The 20,230-nt window shown below is 37.9% G+C and overlaps 1 protein-coding gene across 6 annotated transcripts in view; it reads left to right on the top strand.

The window, feature by feature from the left end:
* Positions 1 to 20,230, top strand: part of pnisr (PNN-interacting serine/arginine-rich protein) — a 40,903-nt gene that overhangs the window by 11,700 nt on the left and 8,973 nt on the right. For 3 of the 6 annotated variants that reach the window (XM_073055741.1, XM_073055739.1, XM_073055740.1), the window contains exons 4-10: positions 1,341 to 1,570; positions 3,134 to 3,275; positions 5,863 to 6,053; positions 9,095 to 9,229; positions 11,811 to 11,910; positions 15,722 to 15,775; positions 18,345 to 18,524. In XM_073055741.1, the coding sequence (XP_072911842.1) occupies positions 1,341 to 1,570; positions 3,134 to 3,275; positions 5,863 to 6,053; positions 9,095 to 9,229; positions 11,811 to 11,910; positions 15,722 to 15,775; positions 18,345 to 18,524 (1,032 nt within the window). The other 3 variants (XM_073055743.1, XM_073055742.1, XR_012100200.1) reach the window with 3 other exon arrangements.

Raw genomic sequence — 20,230 nt, 5'->3', positions numbered from 1 at the left:
AGTCTGCTTCGCCATTCCATCATGGCTGATTTATTATATCAACCCCATTCTCCTGCATTCTCCCCATAACCTTTGACACCCTGTTTAATCAAGAACCCATCAACCTCTTCTTTAAGTATACCTCCAGAGCTGTATATGGCAATGAATTCCATGGATTAGCCACCTTTGGCTGAAGAAATTCCTTCTCATTACTGTTTTAATTGGGAGTCCCTGTATTCTGACATTGTGCCCTTTGGTCCTAGACCCCCCCCCTACTATTGGATATATCTTTTCCACATCCACTCTATCTAGGCTTTTAAATATTCAAAAGGTTTCAAGGAGACCACACCCCTCACTTTCCTAAACTTCAGCGAGTACAGGTCCAGAGCGATCAAATGCTCCTCATACATTAACCCTTCCATTCCTGGAATAATTCTCATGAACCTACTCAATCTTCTCCAATGCCAGCATGTACTTTCTTAGATAAGGGGCCCAAAACTGCTCACAATACTCTAAGCACAGTTTGATCAATGCGTTTTAAAGCCTCAGCAATACATCCTTGCTTTTATATTCTAAAAGATTATTGTTAAATAGTTCTCTCCTCATTATGCTGCGTCTTTTTTCCTTGATCCCTTTTATTAATGACACCCTTCCTTAGGCTATCAGCTTGTCATTTGTAGCATTTGCACAATTTTTTGCCCCGTTTCCAGATGATGCCTGCTGCCATGTTTCCAGGTTTCACAAACACAATTTCTCCCGTCTTTGAAATTCAATTGTCCTTAATTTGTTCCTCGCATTTTCTCTTAAATCTACCTGATGGAAAACACTGCACGTGGAATGAAATATTCCCTCAAAAATGTCATCATATTTCCCAAAAATATTGTGTGCCTTAATTCAAATAAAGCTCCACAGTTGCTTTTCTGTGATAAATGTATTCATTTTAAAACTTGCATTCCAATTGTAATAGAGAAGTGTACTTGTTCTGCAGTGATAGATGCCATGGCAGCGTAGTGGTTAGTGAGATGTCATTACAGCTTGGGGTGGACTGGAGTTCAGTTCGAGTGCCATCTGTAAGACATTTGTACATTTTCCTCGTGAGCGCATGTGTTTCCTTCGGGTGCTCCAGTTCCCTCCCACAGTCCAAAGATGTACCAGTTAGTAGGTTACTTGGTCATTGTAAATTGTCCTTTGATTAGGCTGTGGTTAAATAGGTGCGTTACTCTGCAGTGTGGCTCATTGGGCTGGAAGGGCCTGTTCTGTGCTGTATCTCTAAACGAATAAATTGACCATTATCAGTATGTTAACTCTTGTCTTTTCATAGACTGCAATATGTACTGAATTTCTGTTTGTGTGTTTACTAGACTGGGGAATGCAACATCATCGACCACCTCCCCCACCACCAGACCAGCAGTGGATACCGACCCCAGCTCCCATGGACATAGTCCCTCCATCAGAGGACAATAGCCAGGACAGTGGTGAGTTTGCTCCAGACTCTAGGCGTATGTTCAATCAAGTCAATAACAACAATTTTGGAGGAGCACCAGAAAACTTTGGAATGGGATCTGTGCCCGTCAGCCAGTTTGATTATCAGGTAAATTTGTTTAATGCAGTTTCATTCTTGGTGTATAAGCATTCATGCCATCGTGAGACAGACTTCAAACCAATATTGGTTTTGTTTACGTGAGATAAACAGGAAAACATTTTTACCCTTCAAGATGCTTACTTTCTTATATTCCTCAATTATATCAATCAACAGCAACATCACCTATTTAAGTTCCGTACTTGCAACTCTGATGTCGCTTGACTCGATTGTGAGGTTCACAGATGGATTTCATGTCTTTTAATTAAGAATGACCATTCTGGCTGCAAATTATAATGGTGCTCGTGTAGTATTTGTCCCTTAGTTATTTTCCATAAAGTTTTATAAAGCTTCATTTTATAAATCAAAATATCAAAACATAGTGAAATGCTTCAAATCAGATCATTTGGGCAGTCCACAGTAGTTGCCAACATTACATGCCCACAACTCACTAACCCTAACTGTGCATTTTTATAATGTGGGAGGAAACAAGATCACCCAGAGAAAACCCACACAGTCATGGAGAGAACCTACAGACAGTGGAAAGAATCAAACCTCAATTGGTGAAAGCGATACACTAACTGCTATGCTACTGTGTCACCCACAAGAGACAAGACAAAATATACTATATGTTAGAAGTATCTCCCTCTCATCAAGCCATTCTGCTCATCGATAGCCCTGATTTCTAAAGGTTCAGAATAGATTGTCAGAATGACAATCTGTCTTCCGAATTGGTGTTTGATGCATGACTCAAGGACTTAAAAGTATTGCCTGTCATAGTGGCATTCTGGAAATTGACTGAAATTGTTATTACTAATAGCAAAGACTTCTAGTGGTACTTTTCTGTGTGGCTCTTCTCTGTTGATCATTTAGAATGTCAGATTCAAAACAGAATTCAGTGTTAAATTCAGAAAACCTTCTCAAGTTTAATTATTATTCAACCATGCATGAATAACCATGCATACAGCCATACGAAACAACGTTCCTCCAGGGCCAAGGTGCAAAACACTGTCATACATAGTCATACAGAACACAGGGCATATATAGCACGTATAAGGTAGCAGTAAACATGTAGTCACATGAAAAAGATATGCCCAAATCCCTAAGTCATGTCCCATAGATTGATAGAGCATGAATGTTGTCAGCAAGAACAAGCCCTCGGCAGTGCTCAGAGGAACACATGCACACTCACAACCCAATTTGTCTCTCACTGAGCCTACACTCGAGAGCAGCACCAACGGGAGGGGCCAGTCCCCAATCCAGCCTGGATTTAATTATCCATGGATGCAAAGAAACCCGATCGAAGCTAGTAGCTGCTACGGATGCAGAATCTTTTCACTACCTTGTATTCTGAATCTAGAAATGAAAAAATTATGTGTAAGAATGCAAAATAATATCTTGCTACAGGATATTTCATTTGTTTAAATATGTTTATCATGAGCATTGCTTATTCATATGAATTTTGTGTAAGAATGTCTATACATCCATTGAAAGATTAGGATGAATTTATAATAAGCTCATGACAAGTCTTCGCTAAGGTAACCTTTTAAATGTGCACAACATTTTAACTTACAGCACGGTGCAGCTTTTGGGCCCCCAGGAGGGTTTCATCCACCTTACTGGCAACCTGGGCCACCACCAAACCGTAGAGACAGGCCAGCTTACAGAGATCGTCCACGGTCACCCGTAACAGTAAAACAAGACCCTCCTGCACTTGGTAATTTCTTCTTCTGTCCCTTAGACCTTTTCAGATAAATATATTTTTCCTGGCAAAATGTAATTTGTAATTCTTGGCACAGAATGAATGTTGTCATCAAGAAATTTAAGAAATATATTTTTGATCAAATTTCCCTTAGTAGCATTGTATTGCATTTATATATGTTTCTGTTTATATTATTAAAAAAATTGGCTAACCTAGCCTTAATGAGGAAAATATGTCCACTGTTAAAAAGATTTTTACAGTTTAACTTTATTTGTGAAGTATGTCTTTTGCATCAATGACCAGCACAGTCCAAGGATATGCTGGGGCAGCTCACAAGTTTCACCTTGTTTCTGGCACCAATGTAGCATGCCCACAGTTTACTAACCCTAACATCTTTGGATTGTGGGAGAAAACCTGAGCACCTGGAAGAATACCACTCAGTCATAGGAGAACGTGCAAACTCCTTACAGGTAGCAGTGGGAGTAGAACCCAGGTCATTGATACAAAAGGTGTTATGTTAACTGCTGCACTACAGTGCTGCCTTTATTGATTGTGATAATTGGGAAGTTTAGTTTCTGTGTTTGTACAATGTCATGTTCGCATGTTCAAGGGATTACAGTCTGGTTCCTTTTAGATTATCATTTAACAGATGTGGTCTTACGTTTGAGAAGCTTCATGAATTGATGCCTAAAAACACAAAGTGCTGGCAGAACTCAGCAGGCCAGACAGCATCTATGGGAGGAGGTGTTGCCTATGAATTGATGCCTCTTGTTTTCTGAGACACTGAACCTTCCAACACAAAATATTGTTGGAGATTGTATATGAACAAAATACTTTAGTGTGTTTAAACTTTTTAATATGTTTATTATGTTACAAAAAGTTCTAGGTTAGTCAGTAGAGCAAGAAAGCAGCAATCAAAAGTATTTTCCAAAATGTATTTGAAATTACTCTGCTCCTTACTGTTCATTGCTGCTTTCAGACCATCTTCATTTAGAACCTTAGTGGTTTTGAACATGAGGAATTGGTATAAATTTGTTTGTATTATCTGTTGGCTTATTGATGTGTTCATAAGCTTTATCCAGTTAGAAAAGTTCACCCAGTTACCTGCAAGTCTAATGTAAATTACTTAATGAGTAAAATCTAACGATACTACTAATTTAACTGGATCAGCACTACATTAAAGATTAATTCCCTGGATTCTAGTACAACTTGAGAGAACGTGGGCATAAAAACTGATTTGTTCTTCGTTTTACTTGAAACTGTTGTAAATAATGACAAGAAGTATCTGAGGTAGGGTTAGAGAAGGGGGTTTGATAGGGTATTTTGACAGAAAGCAGAAATCTTATGATAGTATTTCTTGAAATTTCCCCATCTCTCTACAAAAACAACTACAGCAATCAATACAAGAATCCTATTTTATAATATCTGAGTATTTCCAACTTACAGTCTACAACACTGAATATGACTTCTTGATCCAACTGGAATTTTCTTACTCTCCAATTACGTATTGCTGTCCATTTCCCAAGCTTCCATCCTTCTTCCCAAGTCTCTCTTCATAATGTCAATTCGTTTTTTCATCTAGTTATGGAGTCATACCGCACTACAGAACCAAAATGGGCCCTTTTGCCTATCTAGTCCAAGCCAGACTGCCTACTCCCATCGATCCACACCTGGACCATACCTCTCCCATCCATGAACTTATCCAGTGTTACAATCAAATCTACATCCACCACTTCCACTGGTTGCGTGGTATTGAATTTTGTATTTTTTTTCCATTTTATGTATAAAGAGATTCCACTAAAATTCTTCTTGGGTCGCTTGATGGCTTTCCAATAATGATAATAATTCACATTATCAAACTCCTTAGTAACTTTAAAACATTAATCTAATTTGGCCCCAATGTCCTTGTATAGTCACTTTTTTTAACATGCGAAACGATGCAGTTACCCAGGTATCCCACCTGATAGTTCTCTATTATATATTACTATTGCAACATTTCTTTTTAGTATGGCGGAATTTTGCTTCATTTTGTTTTGGACTAATAGGTATGACGTGCATGAAGTAATAATGGCCTCTGACACTTTTTCACCACCTTGTACCTTCCCAAAAGTACAACCCCAATAACCCCAAACTATGACATTTACACATCCCATCTCTGCTCTATTTGCAGTTTCTCTGCACAAGAGTAATGTTTGTGTTGAATTTTCTGGTACGTATTTCAGCCCTAACTACCGGTATATTGAGTTGAGAGCAATGTAATTTAGGTTTCTGCAGGTCCTTTAGTAGTTTTCACATAAAATAACTAGTTTTCATTTCTGATAGTTCTGGTGCTTGATGTGGTATTTTTCCATTTTGTTTCTTTTTCTTCAGGAAATAAATAATCTGTAATAGTGAGAATTCCCTTTTACGTTATAACTGACATTAGGAAATCTGGTCGAGAATTCATTTCATATTATTGTGAATAATATCAATTATTTTACGATCTGGTTGCTATATGCATAATACGCTTATGTGACATTTGTGTCGGTACTATTTTATAAAGCAATTCCCAGGTTTGCACATACATGTCTTACCTGGAATGTCCAATGGCACCTTATTGCAGATGCTGTGAAACGCAGAACACTGCCAGCTTGGATTCGCGAAGGTCTGGAGAAGATGGAGCGGGAGAAGCAGAAAAAGCTTGAGAAAGAACGATTAGAAAAAGAGCGGGCTCAGTCATCGAAACACAAAAAAGACACCGAAGATGTGCCTGAAGAAGCTGATGGACCAAGGTTGCCTCACAAAAGTAAATTTGTAAGTACATGCATTTTGCTTTTCAACAGAGAATGTTTACAGGTTTTTGCAAAAGTCTTTACTGAGAGAGGCTTACACTAACAATATTGCCTGTGCCTTGTGAAAGTTGAGGTGCGGAGCAACAGGGTTAACGGCTTGGAGGGTTATGCACTGTTTGCCATTCAAAATTTTTATCACTTTGAGAAGAGAAACTTAAACTCGATGCAATGACATGAAACATTCTGCTGAATTACCAAAGGTCAACTCATGGATCAGCTGTATTTGCCATTTGTACCAATGAGCCACTTTGTTGTACACCTAACCCTAATGCAAATACATAATCAACCAATCATGTGCCAACAACACAATGCAGAAGAGCATGCAGACATGGTCAAGAAGTCCAGTTGTTGTTCAGACAAAACATCAGAATAGGGAAGATATGATCCAAGTGACTGACTGTAGAATGATTGTTGGTGCCACATGGGTTGGTTTGAGTATCTCAGAAACTGCTGATCCCCTGGGATTTTCATGCACAACAATCTCTAGAGTTTACAGAGAATGGTGTGGAAAATAAAGAGTAGCAGTTCTGTGGGTGAAAATGCCTTGTAAATGAGAGAGATCAGAGGAGAATAGCCAGACAGGCTGTTCAAGGTGACAGCGACTCAAATAATCAAGCATTACAACAATGTTGTGCAGAAGAGCATCTCTGACCACACAACATGTTGAACCTTGAAGTGGATGGGCTATAGCAGCAGAAGACCATGAACATACAATCAACGGCCAGTTTATTGGGTAAGGCAGTAACTGATAAGTTGGCATGGAGTGTATGTTCACATATATTAGAAATTTGTCCTGGTGTTGGTCAGAGCATGACATGTGACAAAAAAAAATTCAACAGTTATAAGGATAAAGAATTATATCAACGATCTGGATGATAATGTGGTTAACTGGAACAGCAGATAACACAAAAATTAAGGGTGTAGTGGACAGTGAGGAAGACTATCAGAGCTTGTAGTGGGACCTGGACCACTGGAAAAATGACAGATGGAATTTAATGCAGTCAAGTACAAAGTGTTGCACTTTGGTAGGACCAGCAGGAGAGTCTTGCACAGTGAATGGTAGGGCACTGAAGAGTGTGGTAGAACAAAGGGATCTGGGAATATAGGTCCAAAATTCCTTGAAGGTGGTGTCACAGGTATGTAGGGCTGTAAAGAAAGTTTTGGGCACATTGGCCTTCATAAATCAAAAGTATTGAGTAAAGGAGATGGGCTGTTATGTTGAATTGTATAAGACATTGGTGAGGCCTAATTTGGAATATTGTGTGCAGTTTTGGTCACCTAACTACAGGAAAGATGTAAATAAGGTTGAAAGAGTACAGAGAAAATTTACAAGGATGTTGCCAGGTCGGGCAGACTTAAGGTATAAGCAAAGATAGAATAAGTTAGGACTTTATTCTTGGGACATAGAAGATTGAGAGGAGATTTGATAGAGGTTTACAAAATTGAGGGATTTAGATAGGATAAATGCAAGCAGGCTTTTTCCACTGATGTTGGGTGGGATTACAAACAGAGGTCGTGGATTAAGGGTGAAAGATGAAAAGTCTAAGGGGAACATGAAGGGGAACTTTTTCACTCAGATGGTCGTGAGAGTGTGGAACGAGCTGCCAGCGCAAGTGGTGCAAGCAATCTCGATTTCGGTGTTCAGGAGAAGTTTGAATAGGTACGTGGATGGTAGGTGTTATGGAGGGCTATGGTCCTGATGCAGGTCAGTGGGAGGAGGCAAATTAAATGGTTCGGCATGGACGAGATGAACCAAGGGGCCTGTTTTTTTTTCTGCTGTTCATTTTTGTATGACTGTATAAAAAAATACAGGAAATAAAATCAGATGAATACTTTGTCCAGTGATCCAACTTACTTTTGCATGAGGACGTCCTTTTAGCGCAGAGATGTAAAGGAGCGTCTTTGCCAGAGAATGGTGAATCTGTGGAATTCATTACCACAGATGGCTGTGAAGACCAAGTAGATGTTAATGGGTTCCTGATTAATCAGGGCATCATAGGTTATGGGGAGAATGCAGGAAAATGGGATTGAGAAGGATAATAAATCAGTCATGATGCAATGTCGGAGCAGTCTGGGCCGAAAGACACAATTCTACTCCTATATGTTATTATTGTATATTTTTCTGATAGCAATGTTATTATCAAAAATTAAAATAAGTCCTTATTTTGCTCTTGTGTACTTTCATATTATCCGACTGATTTGGTGAGTATATATTAATACAGTCGGCCCTCCGTATCTGCGGGTTCCGCATCCGCGGATTCAACCAACTGCGGATCGGGATCAAAAACGCAGAAGTTCTCTCTCTTTCTTCTTATTCCCTAAACAATACAGTGTAACAACTACTTACATAGCATTTCCATTGTACAGGTTTCCCCTGCTATCCGAAAGTAGAGCGTTTTTGAGCGTTCCCAGGCCCAAAAAAAACCTACCAAATCATGCCAAATAACACATAAAACCTAAAATAACACTAACATATAGTAAAAGCAGGAATGATATGATAAATACACACGTCTATATAAAGTAGAAATAATGTATGTACAGTGTAGTTTCATTTACCAGAATGGGGAAGACAGCTGTCATTCAAGTCTTTGTAAGCACTCAAAACATCCTGAAAACCTGCCCTAAACCTACATGGCCTTTCAAAATTAAAGTCATACTTTTCTTCAATCATTGCAGCACTGTCAATCATAGCAAATATCTCACACAGTTCAAAGCTATAGTGGCTTGACTCTGAGATGCTGAGTGGTTGTTTTGCTTTTTTCACTTTTCGTCACTCGCTGCTTGGGGTGCGCGCTGCCTCTATAACGGCTCGCTGCAAAACAAACGCTATTTTTGCTTTTTGTAACACCCTTACGAGCTCTCTTAGGCTTTTATGTAAGGGACTTGAGCATCCTCGAATTTTGGTATCCGCAGGGGGTCCCGGATATGGAGGGCCAACTGTACTTTTGAAAGATGTCAGATCATTTTAAATATTAACTTATTGGGTCCTGGTTTTTGTTTTAGGACAGTGATGATGAAGAGGAATACGAAATGACTGAAACGAAAAGCAGTGACAAACAAAGCAGGAGTCCTTCACCTGTAGCCCAGGAAGAACAGAGTGAACCTGAAATGACTGAAGAAGAAAAGGAATTTCAGATGGCATGTTACTATTACTTTTTTTGTACATTGGGTTTGACATTAAGTCTTACAAATTAGGAAACAAAGTTAACCCCAAAAAAGTAAAAATTTATCAACCATTGAGGAGTAGTCCAAATGGAAAAGAAGTGAAGACATTATAGAATTCAGACCAAGGGAAATTAATGTCTTCACAATATAGAAGTGAAGTGTAAAATAGCTGTAAAATCTGATGTTAAATTCTTTAAACCTTATAACTGTTGTACCTCCTACAATATTAGTCATGCTTTTTTCTTCCTTGCAACTTTATTTTAATTAATTTTAATGCATCCAATCAGAAATTCTCTACACTGTCGCAAAGTTTATACTATGGTTTACTTCCTTGTGTAAGTGATAATGTGATCAACTATCCAAGATATTTAAAATCTCTTTTCATGGCAATTAATTTTTAAATAATTTACATATTTGCTAAGTAGAAGCAACGGAAAATGTTTCCAAATTGTCTGCAATTTTAAAAATTGTCATTTTGATCCTATTTATGGCACACATGAAGAGGTTCATGAGAATGATCTGGGAATGAAAGGGTTAATGTATGAGGAGTGCTTGATGGCTCTGGGCCTGTGCTTGCTGGAGTTCAGAAGAACGAGGGGCTTCTCATTGAAAACTATCAAATATTAAATGACCTAGATAGAGTGGATGTGGAAGGATGTTTCCTATAGTGAGGGAGTCTATGACCAGAAGATTCAGCCTCAACACAAGGATGTCCTTTTAGAACAGAGATGAGGAGGAATTTCTTTAGCTAGGTTGTGGTGAATCTGTGGAATTCATTGCAACAGATGGCTCTGGAGGCCTAGTAATTGAGTACATTTAAAGCGAAGGTTAATAGGTTCTTGATTAGTAAGGGATTCAAAGTTTATGGAGAGAAGGCAGGAGACTGAGGTTGAGAGGGATAATAAGTTAGCCATGATGGAATTGAGGAGTAGGATCGATGTGCGGAATAGCCTAATTCTGCTCTTATGTCTTATGGTCACTTTGCTAGTTATTGTCAGTGCAACTTAATTATTATTGTTACAATGATAGCACGACTACCACCATTCATCACTGTAATGCTGTGAAGCTGCCAGGCATTTTAGGCACAGCTAAATGCAGAAATGTAAAAAAGTTGCTGTCAATAATTTGCTGCTTATTTGTAAGGTCCATGGTGTTAGTAGTCATTCAGCATGGAAACTTCCCCTTTGGCCCAACTTGTCCTTGCGAGCTGGGGTGTCTACATGAGCTAGTCCCATTTGCGCCTGAACTGTTCCTACCTACGCCTTAAGTATCATAATTATACCTGCCTCTACCTCTTGGTCTGTCAGTTTGTTCCATATGTGGGCAGCATTGTAGCGTAGCTGTCGCTGTCTTTAAAGAGTTTGTATATTCTCCCTTTGACCAGATGCATTTCCTCCAGGTGCTCTGGTTTCCTCCCAAGTTCCAAATATGTACTGGTTAGTAGTTTAGTTGGTCACGTGTGTAATTGGGCAGCATAGGCTCGTTGGTTGAGAAGGCCTTGTCACCATGCTGATTCTCTAAATAAAATAAAAACTAAATATAACTACCACACACTGGAAATAATTGTCTTTCGGGTACCTTTTAAATCTTTTCCCCTGTTGTATCCAGCTTCAACATCTGTTAGAAATTAATGTTCTGATATGAGCTTCAGTGTTGCAAATAATTTTTACTGTAAATTACCCAAGAATATTACACCTTGTTGCATGAGGAATTAATTTTTAAATTGCACATTAAACCATAATTATTGCATGGGAAGCTGCCTTGTGGAAATGTACAGACATCATTTGTAAAGGTTATAATTACTTCATGTAAATATTTTGGAATTTGCTTGGCTGAAAGTTGTTCTTGGAAAAAGTTTGGATGTATGTGTGTGAAAATTCTTTGTGATTGGGATGCTCAACCAGCATGACATTATAGTTGTGCTGTACCAGGTGTCCCTTAAAGTATAGTCTCAGCAGCAACATAAGTTGAGAATAAGGCTGACAATGTCATAGATATCGCCAAAGAAAACTCGTCCAGATTAGCAACAAACACTGTTGCTTCACTGGCAAGGTTCTGGTGTATCGACGTGGAATTGTTAAATGAAAAGTTTGATGCAATACACTGACAATTGCCAAATCTCTAAAAGTAATGGTTTGTTTGCTGCTTTAGAACATAGAACTCTACAGCCCAGTGCACACCCTTCGGCCCATGATGTTGCACCAAAATTTAACCACCTCCAAGACCCTTCCCACCTGCATAGCTCCTCATTTTTTATCTTCCATATGTGCCTATCCAAGAGTTCCTTATATGCCTGTAATGTATCTGCCAATGCCACCGTCCCTGGCAGGGTGTTCCAAAAGAACACAAATTACCTTTAACATCCACCCTATACTTTCCTCCAGTCACCTTAAAATTATGCTCCCTGGTATTAATTATTTTCGCCCTGGGAAAAAGCCTCTGGTTATCCAACCAATCTATGCTTGTTAATCATCTTAAATACCTCTATCAAGTGTATTACGCTTCCTTCTGAGCCCATGTTTTAATGTGGTGTTTATTTAAATCTTGATCCCAGATGATAATGATGAAGATGCTGCTTACAGAGGTACTTTTGGAAGTAACAAATGAAGAGATATATTATGTTGCCAGAGAAGCCCATCGTAAAGCCACGAAAGGTACTTGAAATCTTTGAGTATTTTTAATTAAATGAATTGTATAATATAACAAAAGTTGAAGCATATTGTCTGCAACAGATGTTAATTCCTTAAGACATGATGTATTTTGCAATTCACATTTTTTATGCTTGACAGTAGATATAAAATGTTAAAGAAAGTTGAAGAAAATTGCATTTATTCCTGAGAAGTAATCCACTCTCAAATTAACATTTTTCACATTTATTACACACCCTATGATACAGATTTACAATTAAAATGGCAGATGTGAATAAATGTTACAGTAAAACCTCATTAAATCAAACATTTGTGGAATATGGAAGTGAAGCAAGCAAGGATTCTGATTTAGTTTCAGTGTTCAGCAGCTGAGACAGACCATTGTGGACTGAATTCCAACAAAGCCACAGTGGTGTACCAGTTAAATGTAACGCCATTACATTTCGGGGCATGAGAGTTCAGCGTTCAATTCTGGCCTTCTCTGTAAACAAGTTTGCACATCCTCCCCATGTGTGCGTGGAATTCCTCCGAGTGCTCTTGTTTCCTACCACAGCCCAGAGACGTACAGTTAGCAGGTTAATTGGTCATTGTCCTGGATTAGGATAGGGTTGGACCGGTGGTTTGCTGGGTGTGGTTCGAAAGGCCAGAAGGGCCTATTCTGTGCTGTGTCTGTAAATTTTTTAAAAAACAGGAAATGCAAAATGTGTCAGGCTAGAATTTAGGAAGGTAGAGTGAAATATGCCTGCAGATCTGCTGCTGTATTAGTTATTCCACTTTGAGCTAATTTTTTTGGCAAAGGTTGATAAGAAAAATAGGAAGCTAAGAGCAATAAATTTAACTATTAGGAATATGTAATTTTTCCAGTGACTAAATAGAATATTTGACCTGTTTATGCATCAGTGAGCTTCTTCTCATGCTACTTTACCTTATTCCATGAATTGACAATTATTTTCCATTCTCCATCGTAACTTAATTCTTCAGTAAATAGAGTAATAGTCAATGTTTCGAGAATAGCTTCTTCCCCTTCATCATCACATTTCTGAATGGACAATAAACTCATACACCTCACTATGTATTTTCTTTCTGTGTTTTTTTTTGTACTAAATTAATTTAAAATTTTAAATATATTTATTATTATTATAATTTATAGTTTTTATTATGTATTGCAATGTACTGCTGCCGCAAAACAACAAATTTCTTGACATGTGCCAGTGATATCTACCAATGCTAGTGGTAGTGGAACGGTTAGTGCAACGCTATTACAGCTCAAGGACGTCAGAGCTTAGAGTTCATTTCTGGCGTCCTCTGTAAGAAAGTTTGTTTGTTCTCCCTGTGAACCACGTGTCTTTCCTGCAGGTGCTCTGGTTTCCTCCCATAGTCCAAAGACATACCAGTTAATAGGTTCAAACACGAGGAAATCTGCAGATGCTGGAAATAGGTTAATTGGTTATTGTAAATTGTCCTGTGATTAGGTTAGGGTTAAATCAGTGTGTTGCTGAGTGTTGCAGCTTGTTGGATCAGAAGGGCCTGTTCTGTACCGTATCTCTAAATGAAATAAAAATAAAATATTAAACTTAATTCTGAATTAATAAGTAGTTTTGATATGTGAAATATGTGTGAATACACAATTGATGGAATGGATGATCCATCAAATTTAATTCCTACAAATTAAATTAATAACTTTTTATTTAAGGGTACAGTATTTTTAAAATTTATAGTTCTTTATAATCTGTAAGGCTGATAAATGATTTCTGAAAATCATTTTTTAAAAAACTGTAGGTGCTGGAATTGTGAAACAAAATGCGGAAATGCTGGGGAAACTCAGCAGTCAGGCAGCATCTGTGAGGAGAGAAACAGTCAATGTTTCAGGCCTGTGGCCAGAGGCCTGTGTTCCCTCTGTCAGAAGGGAAAATATAAAGTTGTAAGTTAGTTTTCAGTGAGAGAAGGTGGGGGAGGAATGTGCAGAACAGAATCAGAACTAAGTTTGTTACCACTGACATGTTGTGAAATGTGTGCTTGGCGGCAACAGGACAGTGCAAGACATTTAAAAAATTGCTTTACCCTGCGTTTTCATTCATGGTTTACAAACTACATTTTAATAATAATAATAACTTATTTATGGAGCACTTCTCATACAGAGTTCAAAGTGCTTTACAATGAGATAAAGTGCAACCATTAAAATGAAATAAAAAATCAAAATAAAAAGATGTTAGTTAAAAGCAAGGTTAAATATGTTTTTGCTGATGTTTAAAAGTGTCAACTGAATGTATCCTTTATAGTTTTTAATTACTTAATTCCACAGTTTTGGAGCATAGTTCAAAAGTTTAGCAGCTTATTAGATTAACAATCAGCCTAGATGTCAGGATGCAAATCTGTCTGTTGGCATAGAGTCTTGTAGGAAATTCCTTTGACTACATGCACCAAGTAATATGAATACATTCCTTGGCAGCAAGCTAGCAAAATAAAAGAAATATGTTTGAAATTCACAGATGCCCATGCATTGTGTATTTTAATTAGTTTACAAATTATTTACGGTTGATCACTGATCTCTTTAATTGTTTCAGAAGACTTTCAGGATCTCTATTAGTCAAATGATTTTTCATGGTCTGTTTTAAGATTCAAGTCTCTGGTTAATTGAGACTTGTTTCAATGGTTTGGTTAAATGGGATTTTACTGTACACAAAACAAATATTTTCAGTTAACAAAACTGTAATACTCTCACCAAATTTGAAAATCTAAAATTTCAAAATATCCCAATACTTGAAACACCAATGATATTTGTCTAAAATGCATTACTAAACAGGTTTTCAGCTGTTGTGATCTGGAAATTATGTCCATAGAAGGAAGTTTTGGGTTCTCTGATATTCCTGAGAGTTATTAAGTGTAACCATTCAAAAAGAAGCTTGGATTTGTTCTAACATTATTTCAGTAAATTAATAGTAAAAAAAAAAATGAATTTCTTTTATTCTGGTAAAACTACAGCAGTTATCCTGATAGTTCCGGAATTAATGCAATTTCTTAGACAGTTTTTTTTTTCTTGGTTACAAATGAGAATAAATTGCAGGTCCCTTTATTGAATTTAGCAAATTTGGAGTCTGTCTTCAATATCCATTAAGATTTGATTGGTTTCATCACCACCATGATGGATTTAAGTTTGTCGTGTTCCACAATAGTGTAATACATTTACAGTGATCTGTCTCTATTAGTGCACAATCACAGTGCAATAGTTCAGTAGTAAACTGAACTATGTTTCTTGGATTATAAATGCAGTGCATATTTTTAAGATGTACGCACTTTTGACTTTAAGGGTCAAAAATTGATCTAATTATAGCTTAATGTGATATAATCATCCTATTCTTTAACAATTTGCTGTCAAGTGTATATAGTATTTCCACATTGAGATGTAAAACTTATTTTTAATGTCAGCATTTCACTATATTTTCAGGTCTTGCTTCCCTAAATGCTGGAAAATTATCAGAAGATTTATTTTTGAAAAGTGTATCTCCTACCATATTTAAAATACCACACAAGATAAAAATCCTTTTATTCCTTCTTAGTTGATGGTGCATTATTAGAGAAGCACGCCTTACATTTCATGTTAGTAGATGCTAACTAATTTTGTTTTAGGTAATATAAAATTGTTTTAAAAATGTGCCTGTTATGTGAAGCACTGTGCTCTTGAATGGATCTTTTTGTTTATAATGTTTCTTCTCTCCCTTGCAAAGCAGCTGTAGTAGTACAGTTTTGCAATGCCATAGAAAATCATGACTTTGAAAAAGTGTTAACATGTTGTTCCTGTTGTTGATGTGATACAAAGCTCCTGCAAAACAGCTGGCGCAGTCCAGTGCACTGGCTTCTCTAACTGGACTTGGTAAGTAACATCATTTGTAAGAAAACAGGGGTAATGGGAGAAAGGGGGTTTGTTCACAATTTAAATGTGTGTGTGTTCCTTTGTACTTTTTAACTGTCATCATGAACATTATACTGATCAAAAGGTGACAATTATGCATTTTTGAGTTTGTTTTCTTATCCAGGTGCAGCTTCCTGTATAAACTTATGAAAACATTGCTTGTAATGTTTCGACAATGCTAGCAACCAAGCGGTCTGGCTGACATTCCAGAACAGATTAATTTCCCAACATGTGTTCTTCCCCTCAGTGCATGGTGCAAATTGTCCCATCTGCTCTCAAAAGAATGCAGAGGGGATTCACTAGGATGCTGCTTGGATTGGAGGACTTGTAGGGAGAGATTGGTTACGTTGGGCTTGTTATCCCTGGATCAAAGGAGACTGAGAGGTGACCTGTTAGAAGTGTATAAAATTGTAAGAGGCATTGTTAGCAAAGAGTATGCAAGGTAAAGGTATCAAAAATAAGATGGGATAGGTTTAAGTAGAGAGGAAGGAATTGTCAACGGGATTTGAGGGTTATATAGTAAGCGGTTGACATCTGGAACTAACCAGCAGAGGTGATAGTGACATGAGATACAATCGCTGCATTTAGAGTTGCACTTGAATAGGCAAAGCATAGCAGGACCAAATTCAGAAAAATGGGATTAGTGTGTGTGGACCTAGTAGGGTGAAGGGCCTGTTTATATGCTGTACAACTCTGACTGTACAACAGTGCCAGTTACTGTGGGGGAGCCAAGAAGCTTTAAATATGTGATACCCTTATTTTTGGTGGCAGTACTACTTTTGTTGTGAATGTGTATTACAAAAGCTATAACTTCCACAGAATAAGGTTGCTTAGACAAATTAATTGTTGAATTGTGTTATTTAAAATATCCATCACTAAGGAAATAATGACTTAATATTTCCACTGTCCCAAAATAAAATTTGGGAATCTGTGCCTGCATTTGTAATTATATATTGCAGGGAATGAACTGCTCTTCATAATGTTAAGCATTTTCCTGGATAGTCTATCTGTATTATTAATGTTGCCACTACTCAAAAATAATCATAATTTAGCTTTCTTTTTGTTAATCCTGTATTACAGTGACTCCTGTCTGCATTTTTTTTGTTTACCAGGAATGTTTATTTACAAAGAAGTCTCAGAAGTAATAACTTTCCGTTACTGAAAAATAGGAAATCTTGTCAAGTAGTGCTTTTTATTTCCCTTCTTCGTTTAGCAAATATGGCCCGTGTCAAACTTGAAAAATACTTCAAAATAATAAATAATATTCACTGAACCATTTTTATTGAAACTATCAAGAAATATTTACCTTTATAAAAGGGTTAGCCTAGCTTTGAAGAAAATATATTTACTTTAGTTAGGCTAAAGTTGAACATAATAATTTTAATTGTTTAAAAAGTATTATTTTGTGGTTGACTTTGTTTTCTTTCCTTAAGCCAGTGAGTTGTGACTGGTTGCAGTTGATAGGGACTTGCAGCCCATTTGTACCTTTCCCAGATTTGTCTTCATGCACGGTTTCCTGTGGAAGGGTAAATGATAGTCAAGGTTCAAAAATATTAGTGCCTTGTTTCTCTTCCCACTAAAATCGTAAATAATTTCTCAGGAGCTGCTGTTGAATTCGATGACAGCAGATTGAGTTAAAATTGGGGGAAGTTGTCATCTGAGAAGCACAGATGGATTTACATATCAAGTCATCTGGAGATGCTCCAGACCTGCATAGCTTAAATGTCTTCAAATAAGCCATTACTTGTTGGATTCTAAAAGAATGGGGTGAGGGGGGGGGGGGGTGGAATCTCATTGAGACCTACCGAATATTGAAAGACCTAGATAGTATGGACGTGGAGAGAAAGTGAGGGAGTCTAGGACCAGAGGAATAGAGAGTTGTCCATTTAGAATAGAGAAGAGGAGGAATTTCTTTAGCGAGAGTGTAGTGAATCTGGAATTCATTGCCTCAGACCGCTGTGGAGGCCAAAGCATTGAGCAGATTTAAAGCTGAGTTTGATAGGCTCTTGTTTAGTCGACGCGTCTAAGGTTACTTGGAGAAGGCAGGAGAATGGGGTTGAGAGGGATAATGAATCAGCCATGATGGAATAGTGGAGCAGACTCAAGGGGCTGAATGGCCTAATTCTGCTCCTATGTGTTATGGTCTGTTAAAAATACAGGATTGCCACAGATTAATGCTCACAAGGGTCACGCAACCGCTACACTACCACGCTGCCCCAGTTGAGTTGTTACTACCCCAGTTTAGCTACATCCCCATTCTGAGTTTTCTTTCCACAATGTTAAATTTAAACTTTTATATTTTAAATTACTGTCAGGAGCTCCGAACTGGATGTTTTTGTTCAGTGTGTTTTTTTGGATAATGTGGCTTTGATCATATTATTGAAATGTATTCTGCCATAATGTAGAAAGACTTTCAGTGGTTCAGGATTTGAATAAATCAAACCAAGTACATAATAAACTAAATGTACAATGTGCTTAAAAACATGTGTTTGATTTCCACTGTGAAAGAAACTGGGGTTTTTATGTGCAGGTGGACTGGGCGGGTATGGATCTGACAGTGAAGATGAGAGAAGTGAGAGAGCCTCTGAATCCTCAGATACAGATGACGAAGAATTGCACCGTAGAATCAGACAAAAACAAGATGCCTTCAGACGCAAAGAAAGGGAACTACAGCTGTTGCTACAACAGCAGCAGGAGAAACAAATGGAAGGTATGACTGCTGCCCAGAGTTACATTTTTTCCCAAAAATCTTTAATTTTACTTCTTAGATTTTTCTTGATCTCTGCTCAGGATTGAGAATCAAATTTTTGATCACCGACATATGTCGTCGGATGACTTTTACCAGTTTTGATGTGAGAAAGATAACAGTTCTTCAATGTGTCATTCTGCTTTTTGCATTAGACAGTGAAACTGCAGACTTCTGTAGCAGCCTGCATGAGATTCAATTAGTTTAGAAACTGAATCCAACATATTCCCAACCTTTCTGCTTTTACACAGGTTAAACTTTGGAATCTGCTTACTTACAAAGGAATCTGATCAGAATTCTGGATTAATGCATTTTTTATTGGGATGTGACCTTTCTAATTAATGTTTTGATAACAAGCAGTTTGCAAAATGGTTCATGCAGGGCCCTAGCATATTGTGTTCCTTGTTTAAGCTTCTCAAGCCATTCATTGCACTAGTGCAAGTTATTTACAATGTGAATTTACAAGGCCATATCTGTACTCCTATTAAAACAAAAACATTTTATAATGTTGCATTCTTTATAAAACAGGAAATGCTCAAGTATATCATGTTAAATATATGGGTGTTTTTTTTGTGTGCCATACTCTGTCAGAGCCTTGACGACCACTTTTTTTTTCAAGTGGTTGTCTTGGAGGAAAGATTCTGTGAGTGGTCCCCCACGTCCTTCTCACAGCGCAGTTGTTTTTCTTTTCATGAGGCCGAGTTGCGAGCTCGACACTCAACCCGGCACAGATGGAAAGTGTGCCTGGGAGCAGCCCAAGTGGGTTCAAACTCAGGAATCTTTGCTCCGGAGTCTGGCGCTGATGTCACTGCGTGACAAGACGGCCAGTGGGGGGTTAACTTATGAATAAACTACAAGTGGAATGTGGTCTTTCAAATACCTTCATATACAGTACATAGTGATAGAAAAATACACCAAAGGAACAGGACGTTCAGCCCATTTAGCCTGTGCTGAGCCATTTAAATTGTCTACTCCCATCGACCTGCACGGGGACCATAGCCTCCCATATCCAACCATCCACGTGCCTATACAAATTTGGTGTAATCCACAAATTGCTGATCCAGTTTACCACATTATCATCCAGATCATTGATATAGATGCCAAACAACAATGAACCCACACCAATCCCTGTAGCACTCCATTATTCACAGGCCTTCAGTCAGAGAGGCAACCATCTACTACCACCCTGTGGCTTCTCCAACAAAGCCAGTGTCTAATCTAATTTACAGCGTCATCTTGAATGATGAGCATCTGAACCTTTGTGACCAACCTTCTATGCAGGACCTTGTTAAGTGCCTTGCTGAAGTCCATGTAGACAACATCCACTGCCTTGTCTTCATCAACCTTCCTAGTAACTTCCTCGAAAAACAGGATAAGATTGGTTAGACATGACCTACCATTCATGAAGCCATGCGACTATCCCTATTTAGTCCATGTCTATCCAAGTACTCATATATCCCATCTCTTAGAATACCTTTCAGTAACTTTGCCAATAATGATGTCAGGCTCATCGGCCTATAATTTCCAGTTTATTTTTAGATCCTTTCTTAAACAGCAGAACAACACTAGCTATCCTTCAATTCTCCAGTACCGCACCTGTCACTAAGGTTAATTTAAATTTCTCTGCTATGGCCCCTGCAATTCTTGCACTTGCTTTCCACAGGGTCTGA

This window comes from Hemitrygon akajei, chromosome 9 (genome assembly GCF_048418815.1).
Source record: "Hemitrygon akajei chromosome 9, sHemAka1.3, whole genome shotgun sequence".
NCBI classification, from domain to species: domain Eukaryota; kingdom Metazoa; phylum Chordata; class Chondrichthyes; order Myliobatiformes; family Dasyatidae; genus Hemitrygon; species Hemitrygon akajei.
This window is presented reverse-complemented; position numbering and strand designations above follow the sequence as displayed.